At 35.4% G+C, this 27,601-nt stretch overlaps 1 protein-coding gene across 4 annotated transcripts in view; it reads right to left on the reverse strand.

The window, feature by feature from the left end:
* Positions 1–27,601, reverse strand: part of SLC4A7 (solute carrier family 4 member 7) — a 105,036-nt gene that overhangs the window by 25,976 nt on the left and 51,459 nt on the right. For all 4 annotated transcript variants that reach the window (XM_038002942.2, XM_038002940.2, XM_008009315.3 and 1 more), the window contains 9 exons: positions 25,168–25,283; positions 22,749–22,906; positions 21,843–21,930; positions 19,652–19,798; positions 12,301–12,407; positions 10,005–10,179; positions 6,044–6,177; positions 4,324–4,569; positions 1,941–2,046 (listed from right to left, as the gene is read on the reverse strand). In XM_038002942.2, coding sequence (XP_037858870.1) covers positions 1,941–2,046; positions 4,324–4,569; positions 6,044–6,177; positions 10,005–10,179; positions 12,301–12,407; positions 19,652–19,798; positions 21,843–21,930; positions 22,749–22,906; positions 25,168–25,283 — 1,277 coding nt within the window. The remainder of the gene's footprint in view (positions 1–1,940; positions 2,047–4,323; positions 4,570–6,043; positions 6,178–10,004; positions 10,180–12,300; positions 12,408–19,651; positions 19,799–21,842; positions 21,931–22,748; positions 22,907–25,167; positions 25,284–27,601) is intronic.

Here is a 27,601-nt window from a genome sequence, read left to right on the forward strand (position 1 = left end):
TTAAAATCAGTAATAAAAATTGTGTTTAGCTTTTCTGACTTGACTCAGTACCTTCAGACTAAAAGCACAGGACCATGAGCAGTAAAATGATCGTTAAAATATTTCCATTAACAAAATCAGTAACATAATAATATAGCATAACAAAATGCAATTATAGAAACTACTGACTTCATTTTCCTTTAGGGAAAAAAAAAAATAACTGAAAGGCAACCAGAGATTAACAGAAGTACATGCCACTAAAGTTCTCCTTTTTCTTACTTATAATCTAATGAAGCTCATTTTAACAAGTCAGTTGTACCAAAAGAAAAATAGTTAAATGTTCCATTATTTTCACATGCCATGTGCTGAGATTAGTAAACCTAATCCATTCCATGGACCATGAAATTAAAAGCTATACCATTACCAGAAACACAAAAAATCCCACCCTGCAAGGCCCCTTGGGATAACATGAAAACACTTATATCAATGAAAGACATCTGACCCATCATGAAATGAATTCTTTGTAACAAATCACTTTCATTTGAACACCTCTATTAACTATACCTCTTCCTTAACAAAAATGACTTTTTAAATATAAAATAGTAAAGCATGAATCTATGTTTTATCTTTTATTTGTTTTTAGAGATATGGTCTCATTCTGTCGCCCAGGCTGGTGAGCAATGATGCTATCACAGATCACTGTAATCTCCAACTCCTGGGCTCAAGTGATTCTCCCTCCTTAGCCTCCCAATAAGTTAGCTACACATGTGAGTCACAATACCAGGGTAATTTTTTAATTTTTATAGAGATGGTGCCTTGCTATGTTGCCCAGGCTGGTCTCTAACTCCTGACCTCAAGCAATACTCCCGGCCTTGTCCTCCCAGAGTGCTAAGGTTACAGGTGTGAACCACCATGCCTGGCAATTTTTACTGCTTTAAATCAGCACTGCCCAATAGACTTATTAGATGATGCAGATAATGTAACATTTCAATCATAGAAATAATGGAAATACAGAAGCCAGTAGTCACATGAATTGACTGAACACCTGAAATGTGGCTAGTTAACTGAAAAACTAAACTTTTAATTAATCTTAAGTTTAAACAGACACATGTGGCTAATGGCTACTGTATTGGACAATACAGCTTAAATTATCAGTGGGATTAAATTTCAGTTAATATCCTTCAAATTATATAGTTATAAACTAACTATCATCTTAGTAAGAAAGGAATGACCTACAGTTACTTATACGATATAAAAAGCACAAGGGTAGCTCAAGGGACCTTAGTCTTAATTCTAACTACTGGCAAACTTTACATTCTTATTTCTAACTCCCAGGCTTGAAAATGTCAAAAATAAATATTCCAGGGTTAGGACAATATTCCCCCAACAGAACACAAACATCTGTAACAGTATTCAGCACACAGTAGGTGTTCATTACATGTTGTTATCCTTTTTCGTTTCTCTTAATGTTCAACCCAGACTAGTCTTGATGAGTTAGACAAGGTTAACTTAGACATTTAGGACATTAACACAGCTTTTCAAGATCTTCTAAATAAGCTGTCAATGGAGCAGATGAACTGATAAAAAGGCAGTATAAGTGGATACAAAATATTGTAAAGTCCAGTATATGCAGCCACAGTCCCAGTAAACACTTCCTTTGAACGTATCAATCTAAGTAGAATTAGAAAACAGAAGTATATTCACATCTTTATACTGTTCATATCTTGGAAGTCAAATATAATTCCCCTTATCTCTCGTGCCAGTTTCATTCTTTTCAGCCTATACTTTTCAGCGCATGATACATAAAAAAGTGGCAACTACTATCTGGTCAAAACACCACTACATACTGAAAACATACTACCTATCCATCAATCAAGAAGAAAATGTATGTCTAATTAGAAAAAGCTAAAAGAACCAGATCAATGTCTATTACAAAACCCTTTATTTCAAAATTTACTCACAGAAACAGTAAGATTTCTCCAGGAAATATTGTGTGCTGTTATATTCTCTTTCTTCCATTGTGCTAGAGTTTCATTGCTGGGGTTAGGAGGTTCAGTACATACACATCTGAGAAATTAGAGTAGTATACATTTTTAAGGATCCTGAATTTCATGCTTACATTTTACTAAATCAATTACACAATGTGGTAGTTTTTAACTTCTTTTTTTTCCTACATTGCAAAGCATGGAGACTAGAAAGTGAAAAATACATCAGAAACAACAGAATGAAATAAAGTTTGGGTTATAGAAATAAAATAAAACCAATACAAATATCAAAATGTTTAGTTAATGAAGCTAGTTATGTCCCTGGCAGGGGGCACTATTTTACTTAAAAATCTGAGATGATTCCACCATGTTTATCAAGATTAGTCTCCACTAAAGCTTATCTACTCAACCTCCATAGCAGTTACTGCTGTCTCCCCCCAATCCCCCATAGCATGTACAGATTCCCAATAAGTTATACTACCATTAATTATTTATAACTGACAAGCCCTACCTACTCACAGTCACCCTTTGTTGATCTTAAGGTTCATTCTTAAAGAAATAAATAAAAAATAGTTTCTCATCAGGACAGGACTAGGAGAGTCATAAGGAAATCAGAGTTCAGTTCATATCCAGAACTATTTCAACTGCCTAAAGCTAGAACACACATAAGCAAAGAAACTTTTAAATACGGACTTAAAAGATGAAAAGAAATAATCATGAACATTCCAAACTAGATTATGAACTGTTTGAGAAAAGGCAAAAAGACAAACTTTAGAGTCCATTCAGGCGCTTTTAGTAGCTGACTGACCTAAAGCAAGTTTTAACCTCCAAGGCCATCGGCTTCTTCATACACAAAAGGGGCTACGATGTGAATAAGTAACACTACAAATACAAATTTATAATATAAATTAGGCAACACTCCTAACACAGTGCCTGCAGACGCTCACAGAATGTTGACCAAATAAATGTAATTCACATGTAATTACCCAGTTAACTAGAAGGAAACACTGCTCTAACTGGCTGACACTAACTATAAAAGGCATACTTTATAAAGGTCAAAGAAGCAAAAGGCAAGGAAAGAAAGTTAAAAAAAAAAAATTGTTTAAATTAAAGCTTCTAAGAGGAAAGAAGATAGCATATAATAGATTCAGCATCATAGTGTCACTAGTATATTCAAATAGGTCAGTGTCTTACAGGAATTTTCATACCCTCTTTATTCTGTCCGTCAAAGCTGAGAGTGTGCAAGGAAAGGTAGCAGGGGAAGAACGAATGAACAAAAGGGGGAAGTACATGTCTCTGGGGCTTAGGTGGGTAGAAAAAGAAAAGCTGTATCCTTCTGTGTCTTTTGGTAACCATATTTTTTCCTGTAAATCAATCAAATGCAGTTCCACATTTACACCAAGCGTGACTGCTAAAAGACAGCAAATAAAGGCATCTACCTAAATATATCTACTTTCAAAAGCCTATTTTACACTTATTGAATATACTTGCCAAACTTTTGTAACTATTATACATTTATTTTCAAGTCCTATTTTATTCTAGAATTTAAAAAGATTTTCATTGCACATTTTTCTTATCAAAAGGAAAACACTAAACAGCAGACGAATGTATTGAAATAACTTTCAGTAAAAATTATCAAGCTTCAGCCGGGCGCAGTGGCTCACGCTTGTAATCCCAGCACTTTGGGAGGCCGAGGCAGGTGGATCACCTGAGGTCAGGAGATCGAGACCAACTTGGCCAACATGGCGAAACCCTGTCTCTACTAAAAATACAAAAATTAGCCAGGCACGGTGATACCTGCCTGTAATACCAGCTACTGGGGGGCCGAGGCAGGAAGATCACTTGAACCGGGGAGGCAGAGGCTGCAGTTAGCTGAGATTGTGCCACTGCACTCCAGTATGGGCAACAGAGAGAGACTCTGTCTCAAAAAAAAAAAAATCAAGCTTCAGAAATATTAACGAAGACGAAAAATTTGAAAACCATTTTTAAAAAGTCTACATTATACATCTAGGATTTAAAGAATATAAGATCCAATGTAATAACTGCCTGATTCAAATATATAGTGGATCAGTTGCCAAACAATCAAATTTAAATTGGCCAATCCAATTCAAACAGAAGACCAAAACATATACATGTGAATAAGCTATTTCAGTGAACAAAAAACACTGAATTTAATCAACTATATTTTTGTCCATTGAATGCTGTGACAAAATCTCATCTGAAACAACCACATCACTAACACATTAATTAAGGAGTTATAGCTAGTCACCCTATTAGACGGCAAAAAAATTCATTTTCTGAGGCTCTGACATCTCTGTAAAAACACATTTTAATATTAGGAGAAAAGAGAAATACTTACGAGTAGCTGGTCAGTTTATCTAAGTTGTTGTGCATATTAAATGCGTATGTTTCTCCTAAATCAAAGAGCTTCTCCAAAGCCTCGTAAATGAATATGATGCAAATAAGGGCTGCAAAAGCCTCTTCTGTAAATCGAGTAATATAACACACAAGGCTGCTTGCATCTGTTGCAACCAAAACAATGCACAAAAAAGAAGTCCACAGCCCAATACTGGTTCTTAAAGACAGATAAGAAAGTTGATAATCTCTGTTTAGAAAGAAAAATATGAATATGATAAACATGTGTGGAATAGTATTTGTACCTAAAATTTTTCATAGCAAGCAATGGAACAGCATGAAAACATGATTCCTAAAAGAGAATGAATTACAGAATGACAAAATAATGACTAGAGAAAACTGTATCTTTTTCTGCTTCAACTGAAGACTAGCTTATTAATAGATTTGTTTATTACACTTATATAAAAGATTTACAGTGAAAATCTACTAGGCGATAAATATTTCAAAATCATTACAGCTCACTTTCTAAATCAGTTATGAGTAAATGACAGGTATGGTGTCTATATGAAAAAACAATTGCATCTTACTCTAAAGATCCAGACGTCATGTGTATCAATACAGTAATCAGCTCCAACATTATTACCATCACTACCACTACTCTCCTCTCCTACCATTATCACCACGGAAAGTGATTTCTTATTTTAAACCTCAAGAAATTACTACCAGAATCTATACTTCAGGTCACTGCATTCTCTATTAGTCTACGTGGCATGCCAGATTGGAATCAGATTCAGCTTGTTTAGTAAGTACAGAATCAGAAAGAGAGCTGGATCCATCAAATATGTAATAGCATCAAGTTGTTTCAAACTAAAATATACAAACTTCATTAATGTCACAAAAGGAAGAATACTAGAGGCTGGGCGTGGTGGCTCACGCCTGTAATCCCAACCTTTGGGAGGCCAAGGCAGATGGATCACCTGACGTCACGAGTTCGAGACCAGCCTGGCCAACATGGTTAAACCCCATCTCTACTGAAAATACAACAATTAGCCAGGTGTGGTGGCGGCGCCAGTAATCCCAGATACTTGGGAGGCTGAGGCAGGAGAATCACTTGAACCTGGGAGGCAGAAGTTGCAGTGAGCCAAGATCCCACCACTGCACTTTAGCCTGGACAACAGAGTGAGACTCAGTCTCAAATAAATAAATAAATAAATAAATAAATAAATAAATAAATAAAATAAGGAACAGTATTAGCCATGCTGAATTCAAAGTCTAACAGCTACAGTACCCTATATTCATTTCTACAGTGTGAACAACCTCACCAATGGAAACTGACACTTCACTCTGATTGCTTCAACCCAATTCAGATTAACACCTTCTTACTGGTTTAAATTTGTTAGCACAAAGGATTTGTATTTAGCCCTCAAGTGATCTGCTTATCAGCATTCAAATGCACTGATTTTATACTCAAGGACAATCTTACTTTCTTCATCTCCAAGTTACTGGATTAAGAATGGAAGGGGCCAGAGTATGGTCAATCATACAGTAGCTCAAAAATAATGAGAATGCGCATATATTGACCAAATTACTTTTCAGCAATTAAATAACTCCCTTCTAAGTTAATAAACAATTTCATATATAATTGTGTGTGTGTGTATATATATACACACACAAACAAACACACACACAAACACATGTGATAAGTAGAGAGGGCTATTACTTACCTGCAGAATTTATATAAAATTTTTTCAAACACTAGAACTGGACCTGTGCTCCCCAATATTGTTAGAGGTTGCCCAGCAAACAAAGAATAGGCAATCCCAGTTAATGATGCTCCAAAAAGAGACTCTATTGCACTCTGTTTAAGGAAAAAAGAAACGAATAAAAGCAATACATCATAAACATTTCTCTAACCTACTATAACACTTGTAAGACATCTGGAAAATAAAAATACTCATCAAGCAGTTATAAAACCAACACCACTTTAAGTTTTTAATTTAAAATACAAAAAATTACAAATACATTTTAAATACACAAGAAAAAAATTCTTTCTTTTTGTATATTAAAAACTTTTGTGATCATCCTTAATTCAAAACTCAATACAGGTTGAGTATCCCTAATCCAAAACTCCACACTCCAAACTTTCTGAGTGCCAATACGACACTCAAAAGGAAATGCTCATTAGAGCACTTCAGATTTCAGATTAAGGATGTTCAACCAGAAGTATAATCCTAAAAGAAAATCCAAAATCTGCACTACTTCTGGTTCCAAGCATTTCAGATAAGGGATACTCAATCTGTGCTGTGGGATGAAAGGAGCAAAGAATAAATGGGAGAGACACACACAAGGGCTTCAACTCTATAAGTTTCATTTCTTAAGTCTGTGAGTACAGAAGGATATATATTATTTTCAATACTTTTATATGGCTGAAATAGTTCATTTTAAAAATATAGTAAATAATATGGTGCTACAAAAAAGAACTGCTATAAAAAGATCTTTCAAATAGGTGATAAATCAACATGTGACTTTCTCAAACTGATTTCTAAACGGCAAAACTTTCCACATATTTTCAAGAAATTAATCTAATATGATAGGCTTAATCAATTATCAAAACTGAAATACTTAACAAAATAAATGAGAAAAATCTCCTCAAAATAATTTATAGTAACCATAAATGACAAAGTATCACTAAAGTTTGGCAAGAAAAGATAAAGAGAAAATGAAAGACTAAGAGAATTTAAACGTTAGCACACTAATTTTGTACAACCACCACCATTACATTCTAACTCATTAGGCTATCAGATGATTAGCTATGCCACTAGAAAAAGGAAGTAAGGAATGAATAGTTTACCATATACAAACATCAAGGTCAACTGGAAAGTACTATCCAGAAAAGCCAGCCCATTAATTGGTAAAGGGAAGGAAAAAAGAAGCTTGTAAGAAACAATCCTGCTGAAATGAGAGGCAGCGCAGCAACAGGCAAAGAGGAGGGCTTCCGAAACTAGATTTCCAGTGGGAAGACTGACTACTACTAGGTGTTCAGCCATGGCCATATCTTAACCTTTCTAAGCCTAAGCTTTCTCACTTCGAAATGGAGGTGATAACTAGAACATAAATAGTATTTGCAAAAACACCTAGCAAGCATGGTGTCTGGCACACAGAATATAGTCAATTAATGGTAGCAATTCTCATCATCAGCTAGAACAGCATCTTCCAAAATCAAAATCACAAAACAACAATAAGCAATGAAAGTATACTTCCACTATTAGAATAAAAATAGGACCAAACTCAAAGATAAACAAATTTATCTTTTGGCAACATAAAGGGGAAGTGTCCATGTTAATGACACGTTTGTTAATTATATGGCCTAAATTTGTTTTCTTGCCTGTGGAGAAAATGTTTGTTCTTAGAAGACACTGATAAGCCATCATAAAATCCTTAGTTCAATTACAATAAGCATATTTAGGAATGAATTTATGCAGAGCTTAAGTCAAAGGAAAAAAATGGGCCAGGCACTGTGGCTCACGCCTATAACACCAGCACTTTGGGAGGCCAAGGTAGGTGGATTGTTTGAGCCCAGGAGTTCAAGACCAGCCTGGGCAACATGACAAAATTTTATCTCTGCAAAAAAATACAAAATATTAGCTAGGCGTGGTGGTAAATGCCTATAGCCCCAGCTGCTCCAGAGGCTATGAGAGAAGTCCAGGGAAGTCAAAGCTACAGAGAGCCAAGATCATGCCACTGTACTACATAGCCTGAGTGAAACAGTGAGACTCTCTCTCACAAAAACAAAAAGTAGAAACAAAGGAAAAAAATGTCTAAATGGTATACATACAGAGAGAGAAAGCAAAACATTGAGACAAGAAGCAAGGAGATGTCAAAAAAGACATTAACAAGGGCAAATGGGTATAAAATTAAGGTTCCCCTCTCCTAATCTTGGGTTGAAAAGCAGATGTTGCCATATGAAAACCATTTTCTTTTTTTTTTCTAATTTTTGAAGTGTTTCTATGTTCACTGCCATACTGTTACCTGTCTTTTCCCTAAAGAAATCACAGCCTGGCCAGGCACGGTGGCTCACGCCTATAATCCCAGTACTTTGGGAGGCTGAGGTGGGCGGATCACGAGGTCACGATATCGAGACCAGCCTGACCAACATAGTGAAACCCCATCTCTACTAAAAATACAAAAATTAGCCGGGCGTGGTGGCAGGCGCCTGTAGTCCCAGCTACTCGGGAGGCTGAGGCAGGAGAATTGCTTGAACCTGAGAAGCAGAGGTTGCAGTGAGCCAAGATCGCACCACTGCACTCCAGCCTGGTGATGGAGCGAGACTCCACCTCCCAAAAAAAAAAAACCACAGCCTATTACACTGCCTGCCTACCTCATTCTCACATTCAGAAGTTTCCATTGTACCCATCAGAAGGCCTACCTACCCTTACCTCCCCTCACATACCATACTATTTTGTCTTTTACACTTTTTTCACTTAGAATCCTTGAGGACAGGAGATACTGGCTATTTTTACACTTATCTATATTCCTCCAGTGCCAAACACATTGTCACATGTACAAGATACCAAACAGCAAGATTAGATGGGCAGGTAATGAATGACAGTCCACGAACAAAGAGGCAGCAATTCTATGATGTAACAGATAAAACACATTTCCATGGGGCCAGCAGAGTGACATGCACAATTTGTGACAGCACATAAAGCAACTCACTAAAAATATAGACCCTTGATACAATGATTAAAGACTAAGGTAAAAAGAGTTACATAATCCAAAATAAATTCAGAGTTGAAAGAAAATTTCAGTTGTTAGGTTTATTTCATGTTTAGATCATGAAATATTTTAATTAGATAATTATCATGCCTTAGCATTGGTTATTTTTTAGCCTTTGATCTATAAAAGAATGAATGTTCTCCCAAGAATAAATACAATTAAGTAAAATACACTTAAGAATTACAAATTGTCTCATTTAAACGCCTTATTAAACTGATTAAAATGCATATCAACAACAACAAAGAAATGCCTTTCATTTTACAAAGCACCATAGCTCTGAATACAGTATAACCAGGTACAGGAAAACATAAAAACTTTCATTTTAGTAATATCAAAGAATGAAGCTTTCAATTATATTTTCCAAATAAAAGTTTTAGCTACTTTCACATAGATTTAATAACAGCAAAATTAAATGCCACTTCAAAAAGCCACAATTTCCACAATTATGTTCTATTCTTCCAGTCTAGTCTAGGCCTACCAGCCAGGACTGACGAATTAATATTCATCATGTGGCTCTAACTAATCCTATCATATCTTACAAGATATGAAGTAGGCCCACTGATAAAAACCCCCATGACCCACCCAGAATCAGTTCAACTGGTGTCTTCTCCCAGTCCACCCCACCTCAAAAGACAATCCAAGCCTTTTACTCAATTTATAAAACCATTCATCCAGCAAGCCAAAGTAAACCTTTTTTAAATTTTTTTTTACCTCAACTGTGCATCTTCTGTTCAAATGGCTTCCCCATGTTTTCCACAGCAATTACCTTTGGGGAAAGTCTGCTTTGGGTCACGTTAATCATGCTGTGGGTAGACTCTTCAAATGAAAGTATGAATAGTGAGACAAATGCATACAGACACTTGCCTCTGAAGAGCTAAGAGCCTGGCCACTACCAATCTTTGTACTCACTATTCTGCCTTCTGTAGCTTCTCCAAGCAGCCCTCCAAAAGTGATTACAGGAGACATACAGGCACAGTATAGGAAAAGAATCGAGGCCAGGCACTGCAGGCTTAATGCATCCTTGAAGTCACTCAAGAAAAAAGGTGCTTTCCTTTTGATGTCAAGTATCAAACCACCAAAAAGCCTAAATAGGTGAGATGAAACTCGTCAAACTGTACACTAGAGGATTCTAGCTAGTTCAAACTACAACTATGGGCTACACAAAACTGCTGGTGCCTAGGTGTTTTGTCAACAAAATGTTAAATCCAATTTAACTTATAAATTACAGAAGATACACTCATTTAATCTAATCTACTGAGAGAGGAATGTTATATTTCATTAAGAGACAGATATCTATATACTATATCATGAAAAGATTGCAGGCAAATGATTTTATATGAGTAAATGTAATTTTGGACACAAATGTGCAAGGCAAGGTATAACAAAATAAACAAAACCAAACAACCCATTTATGAAAATGTGCATAAGCAATTCTATTAATTGTCTATATTAAAATCTTAAAGGCAACAATCACAAATATGAGGAAGGCAATTATTATCCAAATATGCTTTCATATAAATGTAGTATGTTGTGCTTAGATGCACAAGTAGTATGAATTCAATAACTTCAAAAGCTTTTAAAACTAGTCCTTCAGTCATATAAACACTTTGTCTAGGGCGAAAAAAATTCCTAAAAACCATTTCAGGATATTTAATTTACTGTGTATGTAGACAAACTAATATGTACATAAATAAAACAGGTTTCAATTAGTAGATTAAAAATCTGTTTATACATCAAAGCCATACCATTTCAACATTTTTAACAATTAATCTTATGGATACATCTAATTTGAAGACATTCCAATAAAATATAAACTCCATAAGGGGAGACTTTTTCTTGTTTACTGCGTTATCTACAGTGTCTAGAACACTACCTGGGAAATAGTAGGCACTCAACAAACACTGGTGACTAAATTGATAATTCGTTTTAATACTCAAAAAATAAATAATCATTCAAATTCCAACTGCAAGAAAACAGACCCAAAAAACTAACATTAAGCTTTCAAATGCTTTGGATATTTCAAGTTTTACCATTGTAATTTTTTTAAGTTAATACTGAAATAAATCCTAAACACAAATTGACAAGTAGTACTCTGTTCATAATCTGATAGCAAGGGGAATCAGCTTGCAATAAAAAAGTTGCCATCAATAATCTAAAATATGAATCTATAGTATATCATCAAATCGATAATTACTTAGTAAAGGGTGTACAGATGCTCTCAGGTGACTGAGATCAGTGGAGGCCTGACACAGTGCTTCTCAATGACTAACCCTATCCCAGTTTGAAGAAGCGATAATAGCTAATAACAGAATAGTACTGTTCACACAGGGTCAAAATCTTTTCTCTATTGTATTCACAGAGACTAACACACTTCATTAGTCAATGAATTAATTGTGAATTTCAGTTTCTCTAAAGTCTACATTCAGTATGCCAGTTACTTATTTTTATGATATAGTACCCTTTAAGGATGTCATCAAAATCCCTAATATTGTATCTGTTTAAGATGTTGTTTTTTAAAACAAATATTTAAGATTTAAGATTATTTAATTCCATACTGACCACCAGTGGACAATAAAGAATCAATAGCCACATGCTTTTCCACAGTATGAAAATACTATAACATTTATCTACTTCTACAAAATATTAAGGCAATGTTTGTATCTGTCAATATCTCTATTTTTGTTACAAAAATTAACTTCTTAAACAATTTTTCTAGCTGGGTTTCCAGAGAGCAATACAATGGTTTAATCATGCTTGTCCATGGAAGATTACCTCATGATATAATGCTCATTTAAGAGTTTTAAATCTGTGCACATATACAAAGAAATTATTAGTTGTAATTACTCTGTTCCCATAATTCTCTAACTCAATATGAAGAATTATAATAAGACTCTACACCTTCTTCAAGAACCTTCTGTATAAGCAATGGAAATTAACCTACACACTATATAACTGCAACACTCTGAATATACAGTCCATTATTTTCCTTTTAAACTAAAGCTTGATACATACTAATACAATTATTTATAAATTTTCTTATATATTTATACATATAAATTTTCCTTATATATAATAATGCACATTTTTCTAAATATGAAAAAATACTATAGAAGATTAGGTTCCAAACACTTGGAAAAAAATATAATATTTATGTTTTCATCAAATCATCCCCCAAACCCCTCAAAATATCAGTATTTGCACCCACCGTCCAGTCCTCTGTAGCTCAGGCCCAGCATGATGAGCGGCCTCTTTAGGAGTCTCACCCGATGTGGGGGTAGATCCATTGTGAAACACAGGAATCTTTCTCTTTTCCTGAATTTCACAAAAAACATTATTTTCAGAATTCTATTTTAAGAAAACTTGAGACGGCATCTTCAATTACAGTGAGTATCAGATTTTATATTGATTATGTATCTAATCAGTTCTCCTAGAATAGAATGCTTCCTAAAATAAACTCTCTTCTGAAATAGATTGCTCTTTAAAAATAGAATCTACTATCAGTTTCTATTAATATTTTAAATTTCTAATTAGCTTTTTGAATCTTATATTCTAATTATCAATACACTATAAAATATATTCACACATACCATTTCAAATTCCTATTCACCAGTAGCTACAAACAGAAGTAACCTCCAAAAAAGCAGCTCTCCCACCAAAACTTTAAAAATACTGCTCCTGTTAACTATTGAAAAATATGCTTTACATTAAGAAAAAAGTAAATTTCATTTTTCTTCTACTAAAATACTTCCCTTAAAAAATAAGAGCTGTTTGATAAACATGTTTCCACAAAAATCAACTTCGCATGACATTTTATTACAAATTCAAGAGTACCATTCACATGATACACGATTTCTCCCCCTCTGTAGAAGACAAAGAAATGAACTTTTAACTTGTTACATCAAGAGATTGCTGGGGCTAAAAATATGTGTGTGCATGTGCACATACAAGGGGAAAGATGAAAGAAAAGGAAACAGAGAGGTAAAGGGAAAGGGAGACAGAGATCTGTCATCTCAGGAGGTTTACTGGGTCAAAGGCTCTAGCTGAATTAAAGACTTAGGCTAGCCAGTTTACATGTTCCATATTTAGAGAATAGCAAGGCCCATCTACAAATACAAGATTGCCATCTGAAAATGTCAAAATCTCACAAAATTTCAATTTTCAAACTTACATCTTAAAGAGGAAAGGGATAAAATTTTAGAACTCCTAGGAAACAAAAATAATTTGAAAAACTACAAATTACAAAATTGTGGTTTTGGGCATTATTTTTAATTTAATTAATCATTTAATTGATTTAATAAATAATTTACTTGATTTGATTAAAGACAATGGCCGAAACCACAATTACTTTTGCGCCAACCTAATACAACCCATGAGACCCAGCCAAAGCACATTCGAGAAAATTAAGCAATTACATTAACAAAAATGAAAGAAGGAAAAAAAGTGAATTAAACAACCACCTCAGAAAATGTGAAAACAAAAAAAATCTTTCCTGGACGAAAGTGAAAGGAATGAAATAAAACAGCTAACAGCAGAAACTAAGATACAAAATAAAACGCATTTTTTAAAAGTACTAAAATAAATTTTAAAGGATGCTGCTTGAAAAATACAATAGACCTTTAATAACAAAACAAAAAAAGGCTAAGAGGCAATAATTTCATAGTGAGCACATTTTATATACATACATATATACATACTACACTTTATATAACTCCATGCAAATAAATTTGAAACCTAGATGAATCTGGTAATATACTAGGAAAACGATTTACCAAAACTGACACCAGAAAAAATAGGAAGTTTTACATATACTGATTTCCAAAGAAATAAGCTAATTGTTGAAGTCTACATGACAAAAGATTCAAGCTCAAAAAACTTTACAAAGGAATTCTTCCAAACTTTTAAAATCAAATTATTCCACACCATTTAAAACCATTTAACACCACAAATGAAAACTTACAAACTTTTTTATGAAACAAGTATACTGATGTGAAGTATAAAATGTGAAGATGGCACAAAAATCTATAAACCAATCTATAGTAATACAAACAAACTAGTAGACACAGACCACTACCACTTTAAAGTCCAAACTGGGTTGACTCCAGGAATTCTTTCATATTCAAAAATCTATTCATAAGATTTACCATAATAATTGATAAAAAAAATTAATATAATCATTTGCCAGAGATGCTGAAAAGGCATTTGATAAAATTCTACATCAATTTATATTTTAAATATCAATAAAAAAGAAATAATGTTACTTTCTTAACATGATGAAATGTATATCTTGGCTCCAATGTCATTATCTTACTTAATGGGAGAAATACTAGAGATATTTGACTACAGTGAGAAACAAGATAAGAAATGCCTATTTAAAGCCCATGCTATTTAACACTGTACTAGAGATTTTAGTCAATACAATTAGACAACAGAAAACAATTACAAGTATAAGATTTAGAAAAGGAGGAATAAAACTATCTCTTACTTACAGATTATATGACTGAAAAACTATTACAAACAATTAAGGATGGTAGTAGGATTAAAAATACACAGTTGAGGCTGGGCGTGGTGGCTCACACTTGTAATCCCAGCACTTTGGGAGACCGAGGCAGGTCGATCACCTGAGGTCAGGAGTTCAAGACCAGCCTGGCCAACATGGTGAAACCTTGTCTCTATTAAAAATACAAAAATTAGCCAGGCATGGTGGTAGGCACCTGTAATCCCAACTACTCGGGAGGCTGAGGCAGGAGAATCACTTGAACCCGGGAGGCGGAGGTTGCTGTGAACTGAGATGGCACCATTGCACTCCAGTCTGGGTGGCAAGAGCGAAGCTCTATCTCAACAAAAATAAAATACACAGTTGATTCTTGAATAAACAAGGGAGTTGGTACCAATTCCCATGCAGTTGAAATTCTGTGTATAGCTCCCTGAAACTCAATTCTAATAAGCCTACTGTTGACTGGAAAGCCTTACTGGTAACATGAACAGTCGAACACATATTTGGTATGTTAGAGGTGTTATAACTTACATTTTCACAATACAGTAAGATAGCGAAAAGAAAATATTAATGGAAATACATAATTTCTATTTCACTTATTTCATTTCTCTTAAAACGTGGACAGTACCAATCCTTGTTTCCTTTAGTACCCAAACCATAGAAGGATCCATGTCGCAAAAGAAGTCAAAAGCAATCCTGAATGATCAGAACCCTTCTGCCAGATCAGCTGATGTCAATTTGTTTTCTGGCACTACTAATTCTATATCTTTGTCCTCATCACCGGCACCGGTTCGGAAGCACTCATCTCCATCGAGTTGTGTTCTGTTAACTCCTCTGGTGTGGTGTTTATTAGTTCTTGAGCTTCTCCAAGATCCACATCTTGAAACCCTTCAACTTCCACCTTTTTTGCCATATACACACTTTCCTTGAGTGGCTCTGTCGTAAAACCTGTTAAGTCATGCACAACATCTGGACGGTTTCACCAAGAAGGAATTTACTGTTTCAGGTTTGATGATGTTCCTGGCTTTTTCTATAATAATGATGGTGTCTTCAATGGTGTAATCCTTGCAGACTTTCATGATGTCCTTGCTATCCAAGGTTCTCTTCCAGAGCATTAATCATCTTTTCTATATAGCATCTAATGTAACAAGCCTTAAAGGTCCTCAGTCCCCTAATCTAGAGACTGAATTAGAGACGTTGTGCTTGGGTGCAGGTGGACCACTTCGACACCTTTGGTGTTGAACTCAGATTTTGGGTGGCCAGAGGCATTGTCTAATATGAAAAAAATTTTTAAAGGCAGTCCCTTACTGGCAAGGTACTTCCTGACTTCAGGAACTGAAGGGACCAATCCAGAAAAAGGGTTCTCATTCAGGCCTTCTTGTACAACAAAAAGACTGGAAGCTGGCATTTATCTTTTCCTTTCAAAGCTCAGCATTAACAGCTTTATAGAGAAGGGTAAATATCATAAATTAGAGTGCATTTGCACAAAACAGTTAGCTAACCCTTCCTGCATTAAATTCTGGTGCTCACTAATCATCCTTACTAATAAATGTCTTCTGTAGCATTATTTCCAGAACAGGGTACTTTCATCTGCATTAAAAACCTGTTCAGGGGATGTAAATGACGAGTTGATGGGTGCAGCACACCAACATGGCACAAGTATACATATGTAACAAACCTGCACGTTATGCACATGTACCCTACAACTTAAAGTATAATAATAATAAATAAATTAAAAATAAAAAAATAAATAGAAGAGGAAGGCAGAAGAGTCTGTCAGAGAGATGCAATGGCTGAAGAACAGGTAGGAGAGATTTTAAGAGTGAGAGGGACTCCATCTATAATTACTGGCTCTAAGATGCAGGGGCCACAAGCCGGTGAACATAGGTAGCTTCTGGAAGCTGAGAATGACTCCCAGCTCACGCCAATAAAGAAATGGACTTCAGTCCTTCAATTGCATACAAATAAATTCTGTCAACCACCTGAATGAACAAAGAGATGGATTCTCCTCTAGCTCCAGAAAGGAACATAGTCCTGTTGACTCCTTTATTTCAGCCTTGTAATACTCAAGCACGGACTATGATGCCTACTGGAATTCTAACCTACAGAAACTGGGCAATAATAAATGGCAGTTGTTTTAAGCCAAAAAAAAAAAAAAAAAAAAAACCTGTTCAGGGGATTTTCTTAATAGGATCTGATCTGGGAACTCATCTGCTGCCTCCTGGACAGCAGAAGCTGCGTCTTCAGTTATTTTGACATTTTTTAAGCCAAACTTCTTTCTAAAATTACCAAACCATCTTTGCTGGCACTAAATTCTCTGATCCTTTGCTTTTCTTTTGCTTTATGTTGTCGTAAAATGACTGCCTTTTCTTGGTCATATCAGAATCTATAGACATGTCTTTCTTATAGTAATCTGCACCCACATAAAAGTTGCATTTTCAATATGAGATAAAATGGTATTTTGCAAAAAGCAGAAGTGTTCATGCCTGCTAGCATAGCTACAGTGACGACTTTATGTTTCCTCTTCTTTTTACAATGATCCTTACACTAGATTCATTTATCTTGAAATGGTAGGCAATGGCAGATGTCATTCTATGGTACATACCAAGCGAATCAACTTTGTCTTACATTTGCATGACTTTTCTCTGTTTCTTAGGAACACTTACTAGTAGCACTAATGGGACTTCGTATGAGTCCCATGTTGTTATTCAAAAGTTTCCAGCATTGCAGTAAACATGACGAAAAATATACGAGAACCTCATGATCACTTTTTAGGGTAAACACAATTTACTGGAGAGACAAACTGCTGATGTGGAGACGATGAGCAACACACAACATTTTATGCACGTTAACTTGCAATACTTGAGCTCACTGCAACAGCAACAGGCAGTAACTATGAAATTACAATATGACAGCGGTACAGTATTTACTATAGTTAATTTTATGCAGTTAGGATTTAATACTGCATCTTTACTTTTATTTACATTTCTCTCCACTGAGAATGGTGCCATGTACACTCTTAGTGTGTATAAGTTTTTGATAAATTTTAGCTTTTTAGAATAGATTTGTATATATTTTATGCTAATAATTATTAAAGAAGACTAGTATGTACATATATTTTACGCATTCAGGAATACCTAATTAATCTTAATTTTTTGATATTTCTAGGCTATGAAGTTTGTACACAAATTTTTCCAATTATCAAAAACCTTTCCAATGTTTACTGAAAATAATCCACATAATTAGAGCTGCACAGTTCAAACTCAAATTGTTCAAGGGTCAACTGTGTATGCATACATGCACATAAAAAATAGCCTTCATTTCATATAAAAGCAACAAAGATACAATACTCATGAATATACTCATCAAGAAACACGTAAATTATAAGTAAGGAAAACTTGAAACATCCTTTAAGAAGACAAAAACTTGCCTGAAACAGAAAATCAACTAGTGAGAGACACTCCATGTTTTTGAATAGAAAGACTCAAGTCATGAAGACGTTAGTCTTCCCTCAGTTCAATGAGAAATTTGTCACAACTTTTAAAAAACCATTACGCATATTTCTGAATATAGAAAGCTGATTTTAAAGCCTACACAGAAAAATAAATACACAAGATAGCCAAGAAAATTCAGAAAAACAAGAGTAAGAAGGAGAGCAAGAACACGTCTAGACCTACCAGATACTAAAATATACCAAAAAGCCTCAAAAATTGGAGTGTGAAATTGGTCCATGAACAGACAGACTAACAGAAAACAAAACAAAGTCTAAAACAGGCCTAGATGCAAATGGAATTTTAGTTAATAAAGGCAGCATCACCAACCAAGGGGAGCAATGTTTAACTCTGTAATGAACAGGGAGAACCAGGCAGCAATTCAGAAAAAAGATGAAGCTGGGTCTATACTCACATAAAATATGCTATGAAAACCTCCAAAGGATCAATGAACAATTTAAATGTTAAAAAAAAACAAAAAAACAACAAAAAAAAATGCTGGTGGGGCAATGAACGAAAGATAATCAAGAATATTCAACCTCACTAATTATACAAATGCAAATTAAAACCTCATTAAAAGGCCGGGAGCAGTGGCTCACAGCTGTAATCCTGTAACTTTGGGAGGCTGAAGCAAGAGAATCACTAGAGCCCAGGAGTTTGAGATCAGCCTGCACAACAAAGTGAGACACCGTATCTACAAAGAATCAAAAAATTAGCTGAGGCTTGTAGCACACACCTGCGGTCCAGGCTACATAGGAGGCTAAGGCAGGAGGTTTGCTTGAGCCCAGGAAACTGAGGCATGTTCACGACATTGCCTTCCAGTCTGGGTGACAGAGCAAGACCCTGTCCCATAAAAACTAAATTAAAAACCTCATTAAAATACTTAAAATAGGAAGATAAAGATACCTATTAGATTGACAAATATCCCAAGTTTGGCAACACACAGTGTCAGTGAGGATGTAGAGAAATAGGCCCTTTCATACATCACTGTGGGAGTCCAAAACAGTCCAGCTGATGGAAGCAATTCTAGTAATATCTACGAAAATTATAAATAAATTCCCCTTTGATCCAGCAATCCTATTACTTGGGATCTAGTCTACAGATACATCTGCACAAGACTGAAACGACATGTGATTACTGTCATGCATGGTTTGAAATAGCAAAAGACTGATAGAACCTAGGAACAGAATAAACTATGGTACACCCATGCATAGAAGACAACAAAGCTGTGAAAAAGTGATTAAGAAATATTTTCATGATTTCTTACATCAGATCTCCTAGATACACTTTTATATTAAAAAAGCAAGGTACAGAACGGTATATGCAGTACATTAACTTTTGGTAAGAGAAACAAGACTACATGTTCATAGTTTCAAGTACTGAATAAAAAATGAAAAGGATAAAAAACTAGTAAAAAATGGTCCACCCATAGGAGGTAAGTGTAGGGGTAAGAAGGTAAAAGGGACGAGGTGGGGATACAACTTCTCTGTTTTAGTTTTTGAATCATAGCTAATCAAAAATAATTTCATTAAAATAAAGTAAGTTACAGAAGAATAGCTCTGGATTCTTACCTGAGAAGGGACACTTTTTGGTGGTTCTATGCGTATAGAAGGATCCCACTCTCCTGGAGGTAGGACAGTTACTTGATCTAAAAATTCATCAATTCCAGATAAGAGGTCATTTCTGTCTTTTGCTTTATAAGCTACATCATGGAAGATCTAAGTGAAAAAAATATTGAGTAAAAAGATTTTAAAGCTGAAAAAAAAATTATACACATAGTCCACTCTGGATATCATAAATAGCTTCACAATAAAGATAATCACCTGAACTCTTATCTCAGGCAGGTATTCAGCCCACCCTGGGTAACAACTATACAAAGTAATCCACTCAGTATTATCAGATGAATAACAACAACAAACAATGAAAGAGAACAGCTACATGTTTAGAACAATTTTTTAAAAATAAAATTTTGCCTGGGAAATAGTAATTGATTAGAAAATAAAACACTGTAGCATGTCACTCTACTTCTATGACATTAAAATGTCATTTATCCTAAGAAAATAGTCAGGGATATGCAAACAACTTTACTTAAATAGTTTATTTAATGATCAATAGCTACTGGCTAACTACTAACTGCTAAAATACAATTCTAAGCATTGTGGATAATGCGATGGTGACAGGTAACGCAAGTTTCCCTATATATTCAATAACCTTTTTTTCTAGGAGGAAAGACAGTGAAACGTGTTATTAAATAATTATAGGTATTGATAGATGTTCTGATAAAAAGAACATAGGGTACAGAGAGGGAAACGGATGGGAAGGAACAAAGTAGCCATGAAAGTTCTCTTGAAGGAGGTAACTCACCAGGCACAATGGCTCATGCCTGTTAATTCCAGCACTTTGGGAGGCCGAGGTAGGCAGATCGCCTGAGGTGAAGAGTTTGAGACCAGCCTTGCCAACATAGTGACACCCCATCTCTACTAAAACTACAAAATTAGCCAGGCATGGTGGTGCACGCCTGTAATCCCAGTTACTCAAGAAGCTGACGCAGGAGAACTGCGCCACTACGCCCAGCTAATTTTTGTATTTTTAGTAGAGATGGAGTTTCCCCATGTTGGCCAGGCTGGTCTCAAACTCCCAACCTCAAGTGATCCACCCACCTCGGCCTCCCAAAGTGCTGGGATTATAGGAGTGAGCCACTGCACCCAGCCAAAAGTTTAAATTTAAATTTCACTATATGATAGGAAGTCATTAATACCTTTGGACTAAGGAAATGATACATTCAAATTTGCATGTTACTGAGAGTGCAGAGAAAAATACTATACAATAAAGACCCATAAAGGCTACCTGAATCCACAATCAAAGGCTAAGCCAGAGAAATGGCAGAAGAGACGGAAAGAACATGACAGATTAAATGCAAAACACATTGAAGAGGTAAAAAGAATCTGGTGACTGGCTGGTTGAAAGAGGAAAGAAAAATGGGACAGGCACGGTGGCTCACACCTGTAATCCTAGCACTTTGAGAGGCCGAGGGGGGCGGATCACGAGGTCAGGAGATTGAGACCATCCTGGCCAACATGGTGAAATCCCGTCTCTACTAAAAATACAAAATAATTAGCTGGGCATGGTGGTTTGTGTCTGTAGTCCCAGCTACTCAGGAGGCTGAGGCAGGAGAATTGCAGTGAGCCGAGATTGCACCACTGTACTCCAGCCTGGCAACACAGTGAGACTTCGTCTCCACAAAAAAAAAAAAAAAAAGAAAACTTAGGTCAGGTTCAGATATGGGGCATTTCAAATACCCTTGGGACACACAGCACTGATGTTTGGCAAGAATCTGATTACAAATCTCTCTTCAAAAGAAAGACAAGGTCCTGATTAATATGTAGGTTATCGTCAAAGATCAGGACCCCATATCAGATAAATTTACAGGAAAAAAAATGTTCTGAGGAAAACCTAGAGAAATTATATCCTGAAATCCAGGATTAAAAAAATCCCAAAATTTCAAAAGTTCAAGAAGGTAGTCAATAATTACAAATGTTTAAAACAAAAAAAAATTTTTAAGTACCCACTGATCTTGAAATAAAGGTCTTAAAAACCTAACCGAAGGCAAATAGCTGAGGAGTAAATACAAGATAAAACAGTATACACAGCAAGGAAAAGTTTTAAAGCTTCATTACGAAAGAAAAGAGAACTATAATTTAATATATACTGTATGCTGCATAATCAGTGTATACTTCAAAGAGACTTGGGTATTTTGATTACCTCATCTGTCATCAGAGTGGCTATTGATCTTCCAATTTCATGGTACTGTGGTGCCTTGCCTGCTGGACCCAATAACAAAAACAAAAACCTAAGGAAATATGAAAATACAGATTTATAATAAACATCATACACCCACAAATCTAGGCAATCATAAAAAAGAAACCATTCCAATATAAAGAAATAACACTCAGACATCTTTTCTACTCCCCCGCACCAATCACTGAAAAAAGATGGCAACTCCACCTGGACTAATTAGGAAATCACAGAACTAGGAAAAGCATCCATAATTAACTTTCTACCAAACTCCTGACCTCAGGTGATCCACCTGCCTCGGCCTCCCAAAGTGCTGGGATTACAGGCGTGAGTCACCGCACCCAGCCGATATTTATTTTATTGTACTTTTTAGCTCCAAGAAGAAAACGATTTTATACCCTATTCATAGTGGTCTTATATTCAAAGTATTTGGTACAATGACTGAATATTAAATATTAAAATGAGCTTTTGGCTGGGCACAGTGGCTCACACCTGTAATCCCAATACTTTGGGTGGCCAAGACAGGCAGATCACTTAAGTAGGAGTTTGAGACCAGCTGGGACAATGGCAAAACACCATATCTACTACCAATACAAAACTTAGCTGGGCGTGGTGCCGCACACCTGTGATCCAGGCTACTAGGGAGGCTGAGGCAGGAGAATCGCTTGAACCTGGGAGGTGGAGGTTGCAGTGAGCTGAAATTGTGCCACTGCACTCCAGCTTGGATGACAAAGTGAGATTGTCTCAAAAATATGATAAAACTAAATAAAATGAGCTTTTATTACATAAATCAACACGCTTGTTCATTCACTGGATAAAAAGTTGTAGATTTTGAAAATGCTTAGAGAATGTTACTTGGAACTAACTCTTTACCTGGTTGGAACAGGGACCTCAGTCAACCCTGTGAGGAGGACAGCAGGAGCCAGTCTCACAAATGCAATTATAGGCCTTTCCAAAAAGTCTACTTCGCCCACCAGGACATTGGATGCCTCAGCACCCGTAGGAATTTTTCTCATGAAATTCATATCAACCTATTGACAAATAAAGAATAATTAAAATTAAAGTTTCCGTGGTACTTGTAAGACTAGAGAGAAATAGGAAAGAAAAACTGCTTTATAAGACTACTATTTGCTAATCAAAACTTGTGATCTAATGAATGTTTAAAATGTCAAAATTTTTACAACTATAAAGAATGGAGTAGACAAATACAAAAGAGCAAGCAAACATATTTGAATCGATGCTACTGTTTTAACTGTCACAATCTTTACTACTTCAGAGATCTAAATTATCAAACATGAACTTGAGAAATTATTCAATGAATACTGCACTATTCATTAAAAACTATTAAGGACAAATATATAGCTCACAAACTAAACAATGGTTCATGAAATTATACACAGTGCTAAAAAATATTCATGGTTTTATATTACTTAACCTTAGAAATAAATGAATTGGATCCTTTACATTTTATGTAAAGTCCCCCTAAAAACAAACCAAAAAAGAACTCTGGGCATTCCCCAGTATTTTCATTAAGAGGAAAAAAATCATAACTTTTATTTTATTAGTAGTATTTTTGAGACAAGGTCTCACTCTATTGCCCAGGCTGGAGTACAGTGGCAGGAACATAGCTCACTGTAAACCTCAAACTCCCGGACTTAAGCAGTCCTCGCACCTTGGCCTCCCAAATAGCTGAGACGACAGGCATGCGCCACCATGCCGGGCTAATTTTTGTTGTTTTTTGTAGAAGTGTGGGGCTTGCTATATCGCCCACGCTGGTCTTGAAGTCCTGGCCAAGTGATTCTCTTGCCTCAGCCTCCCAAAACACAGGGATTATAGGCATGAACCACTGTGCCTGGCCCCTTGTTTTTATTTAAAACAAAAATCTACAGCCCTTACTGGCACAGATATATGATAATGCTATTGTAGTAAAATTTAGTTTTCTGTGTATAATTACAAGGAAAAGGTTACACATGATATCAAACTATGTGAACTTCATTTATACGCAGTTTCACACAAGTCACTAAACAACCACTTACAGGGCTATCTATGAAAAATAAAACCAGCACTTACAGCGGGCCTCTTGAGTCCCACACCCAGTGTGCCACAACTACAGTGCCAGGAGGCAGACTCCTGCCCAACAGGAGACAAGGAGGTATACACAAAGATAGGCCAAGTAAAAAAAAGTAAGACTGTGACAGAGGAACAAAAATAAACGGCAACTGCCATGCCTAGAGGAACTCTATAATGTAAATTATATTAATTTATTCACTTAACAAGAAATAAATTGCAATTTTGCTACTGAGTACTTTGCACTATCTGAAATAACGTGAGCACCAGTAAAATATGATCAGGATAGATCAGAAAAATTTAAAATACAACAGTCTTTCTGCACAGCCAATGTCCGTAATGCAAGGCTTCCTATAGTTTTAGACTACAACACTCAACAAAGCTATAATGCAAACCATTTAAACTCGTTTTCTGTAAAATATATCTTGTAGACTTTTCATCAAAGAATAAAAGACTTAAGAAATGAAATCTGCTTGACATAATTACATTTATTAAAAAGTCTTATACTGGATACAAAAATATTAAAATACCATGAACATCCACCTATAGCAAATTAATATTACTAAAAAATTAGTGGCTAGATAGAATCAATTGTTCGTAATACTCATAAAGTACATTTTAAATTCAGTTATAATTTGAACTTATTAGTCTTTTACCCTGTTCTTTTAAAATGAGGTTTATCTATTTCAACAAAATACTCATTTACCAAAATTTAAAAAATCATAGTTCACACAGTTATTTTTTTAAAATCCATGCCTTTACCTACCCATGGGGAAGCACCAATATATTTCTCAGTGACATTCCAAAAGTACTAACACCATAAGACAGTAATTCTGGGATCGCATTACAGCCCAGGAAAGACTGAATCACTAGTGCTGTGACATCACTCCCAGAATTAACCTTCTAGTGGTGGTAGCTCCAGAACAATGACTGTAGTTCAAAAAGTACTAACGTTTCATGATATCTATGGATAGGTGTGGCACATATTCTTTTTCAGAATTTCTAACACTAGTAATGGTGTAAAGTTACTCAAGTACTCACAGGTTAACTGTAACCCTTCTCACAGTTGTTTACCTTAAATTAATATATCACAGGCATTACATGCAGGTTTGTAAGCACCAGTCTACTAAAAAATTACTATAATCAATGTTAATAAAGCCACAAGTTACTACTTATTTTCTCAATAAGAATAATTGTGAGAATTTTCAGTTAATGACAGAATTACCTTGCTGAAGTCAACAGTACTATTTTCTCTGCTTCCACCACTTCCATTACCTTTAATTTCTCCACTTTTACTATTGTCCAAGTTTCCAGGAGCAGACTGGGGAGAGGCCAAAATACCTATGTTTAAAGACAAATTCCAAATTAGTAAGAAGAAAATTTACTTTGCAACCTGACTTTGCTCACATTCTGAAAGTGATGATTTATTAATATAATAAAAGCAAATGTGCAAGGTTAAAAAAAAAAGTGCCCAATGTTAGTAACATACCAGCAAAACTAGAACAACGTTTTAAGTAATAATAAAGCTACACATTTTAATATTTAAAATAATACAATTAGAATTTACAAAAATTGTGACCTTTTGCAAAAAGAAAAAAAATGTGAGTTGGTGTGAACCACAAAAGATAGAAGACCTGAGTCTGATTACCATTAAAAATACTTAGGGAATATACTTTTAATTATCACAAACATGTGAACTGCATGGAACTTAATGAAGCCTAGCTATACTTAGCATGCTTTCAACAATAAATTATCTGACAAACCCTAAGTGTAACTCAGAAAAAAGCTACATTAAATAAATGCAGGTTGAATTAACATAATCTCCAATAATCAGAAGTTTCCTCAAGACTTTTCATTTTTCTTTGGTAACATTTATGTCTATAATACCTATTGTCATTACTCTTAAGAAATCCAACTTTAAAATATAATAAGCAGTTTTTTACAATGAAATTGGCAGAGTAAGGGTTTTATAACCAAAGGGATCTGTGTTTAAATTATGCACTCTCTGCCACTTTGTATCTATGTGACTATAAGCAACTCACTCCATCTCTAAAAGTCAGACAAACTCATAAAAATACCTTATTTGGATTAGATATAATAGTTGTTTGAATTGCAAAGGACAGACACATATTGAAGCATTAGTATATTCATTTCAAAACTGACATTCAACACCAACATTTCACAATAATAAAATAAAAACACTGCTTAATATGAGACTAACCATTAACATTATGAATTCTAATTCTGCAAAAAAGTTAAAATTTAAAAATTTTAAATTCAGCCAGGTGCGGTAGCTCACACCTGTAATCCCAGCACTCTGGGAGGCCAAGGTGGATGGATCACCTGAGGTCAGGAGTTCAAGACCAGTCTGGTCAACATGGTGAAATCCCATCTCTACTAAAAATACAAAATTAGTTGGGCGTGGTGGTGTGTGCCTGTATTTGGGAGGCTGAGGCAGGAGAACTGATTGAACCCAGGAGGCAGAGGTTGCAATGAACCAATACTGCGTCATTGCACTCCAGCCTGGGCAACGACAGAGAAACTCCGTCTTTAAAAGAAAAAAAAAAATAGGACCAAGCACTGTGGCTCATGCCTGTAATCTCAGCACTCAGGGAGGCCAAGGCAGGCAGATCACCACCTGAGGTCAGGAGTTTGAGACCAGCCTGACCAACATGGAGAAACACCCTTTCTACTAAAACTACAAAACTAGTCGGGCGTGATGGAGCATGCCTGTAATCCCAGATACTCGGGAGGCTGAGGCAAGAGAACTGCTTGCACCCAGGAGGCAGAGGTTGCAGTGAGCCCAAAAGCAAAACTCTGTCTCAAAAAAAAAAAAAAAAAAAATTTAAATTCAAGTACACTACACAGACTTCTACTATTAGGTTGGTGCGATTTCCTTTGCTCCAACCTAATATTAAATGCATCTCATTTTTTCAAAACATCCAAGGTTTTCTAGTGCAAGAATACAGACTAATAATTCATAAGACATTGAATATTATAGCAGGAAAAGGTACTGAAATACAACAGACTTGACTTTTTGTCTTAACTGTCCCATGCACAGCAACACATGGAAGTTCAGTTAAAATCTGTTCTGTGGTTAGACTCTATAAGGTCCGAAGATGTATTGGTAATCAAGCTCCAGAATTTAAAGTACATCAGATATACTTGACACATCTAAAGGAGTTTTCACTTTTGTAAAACAGAATATACTATAACCAATGAATACTGAAACTAAGTCTTCTGGGTTTATGGTTTACGCTTAATGACAGAGACTTCCCTGTAAATACCTAAACTACAAAGTTGATGTGATGAAAAATCTTAATTTGCAATCTATTTAGCCATGTGCTTATTTTCTGAAAAAGTTAAACAATTCCGAAATAAAAATGTTTTCCCAAGCCTTAACTCATTTCTTACAATCTTAGCTTGGCACACCAAGAAGATTCCTCTTCTTTGACCTTTGTCCCTAAGCTTCCAGAAGAGTCCCTGCCTTGCTCAAGAGATAAAAAGTTAACCAGTATTTTTCAGTGACTTCCAACTACTTCCACACAAGAAAATCAAGAATACCATTAGGCCCTGGTGGCAAATGCAGCTGAGCATTACATACTTTCAAAGGCTAAATGTATTCCACCTGTGTATGTATAATCAAAAGCATCCATAAT

Source organism: Chlorocebus sabaeus, chromosome 15, assembly GCF_047675955.1.
Source record: "Chlorocebus sabaeus isolate Y175 chromosome 15, mChlSab1.0.hap1, whole genome shotgun sequence".
Classification (NCBI taxonomy): domain Eukaryota; kingdom Metazoa; phylum Chordata; class Mammalia; order Primates; family Cercopithecidae; genus Chlorocebus; species Chlorocebus sabaeus.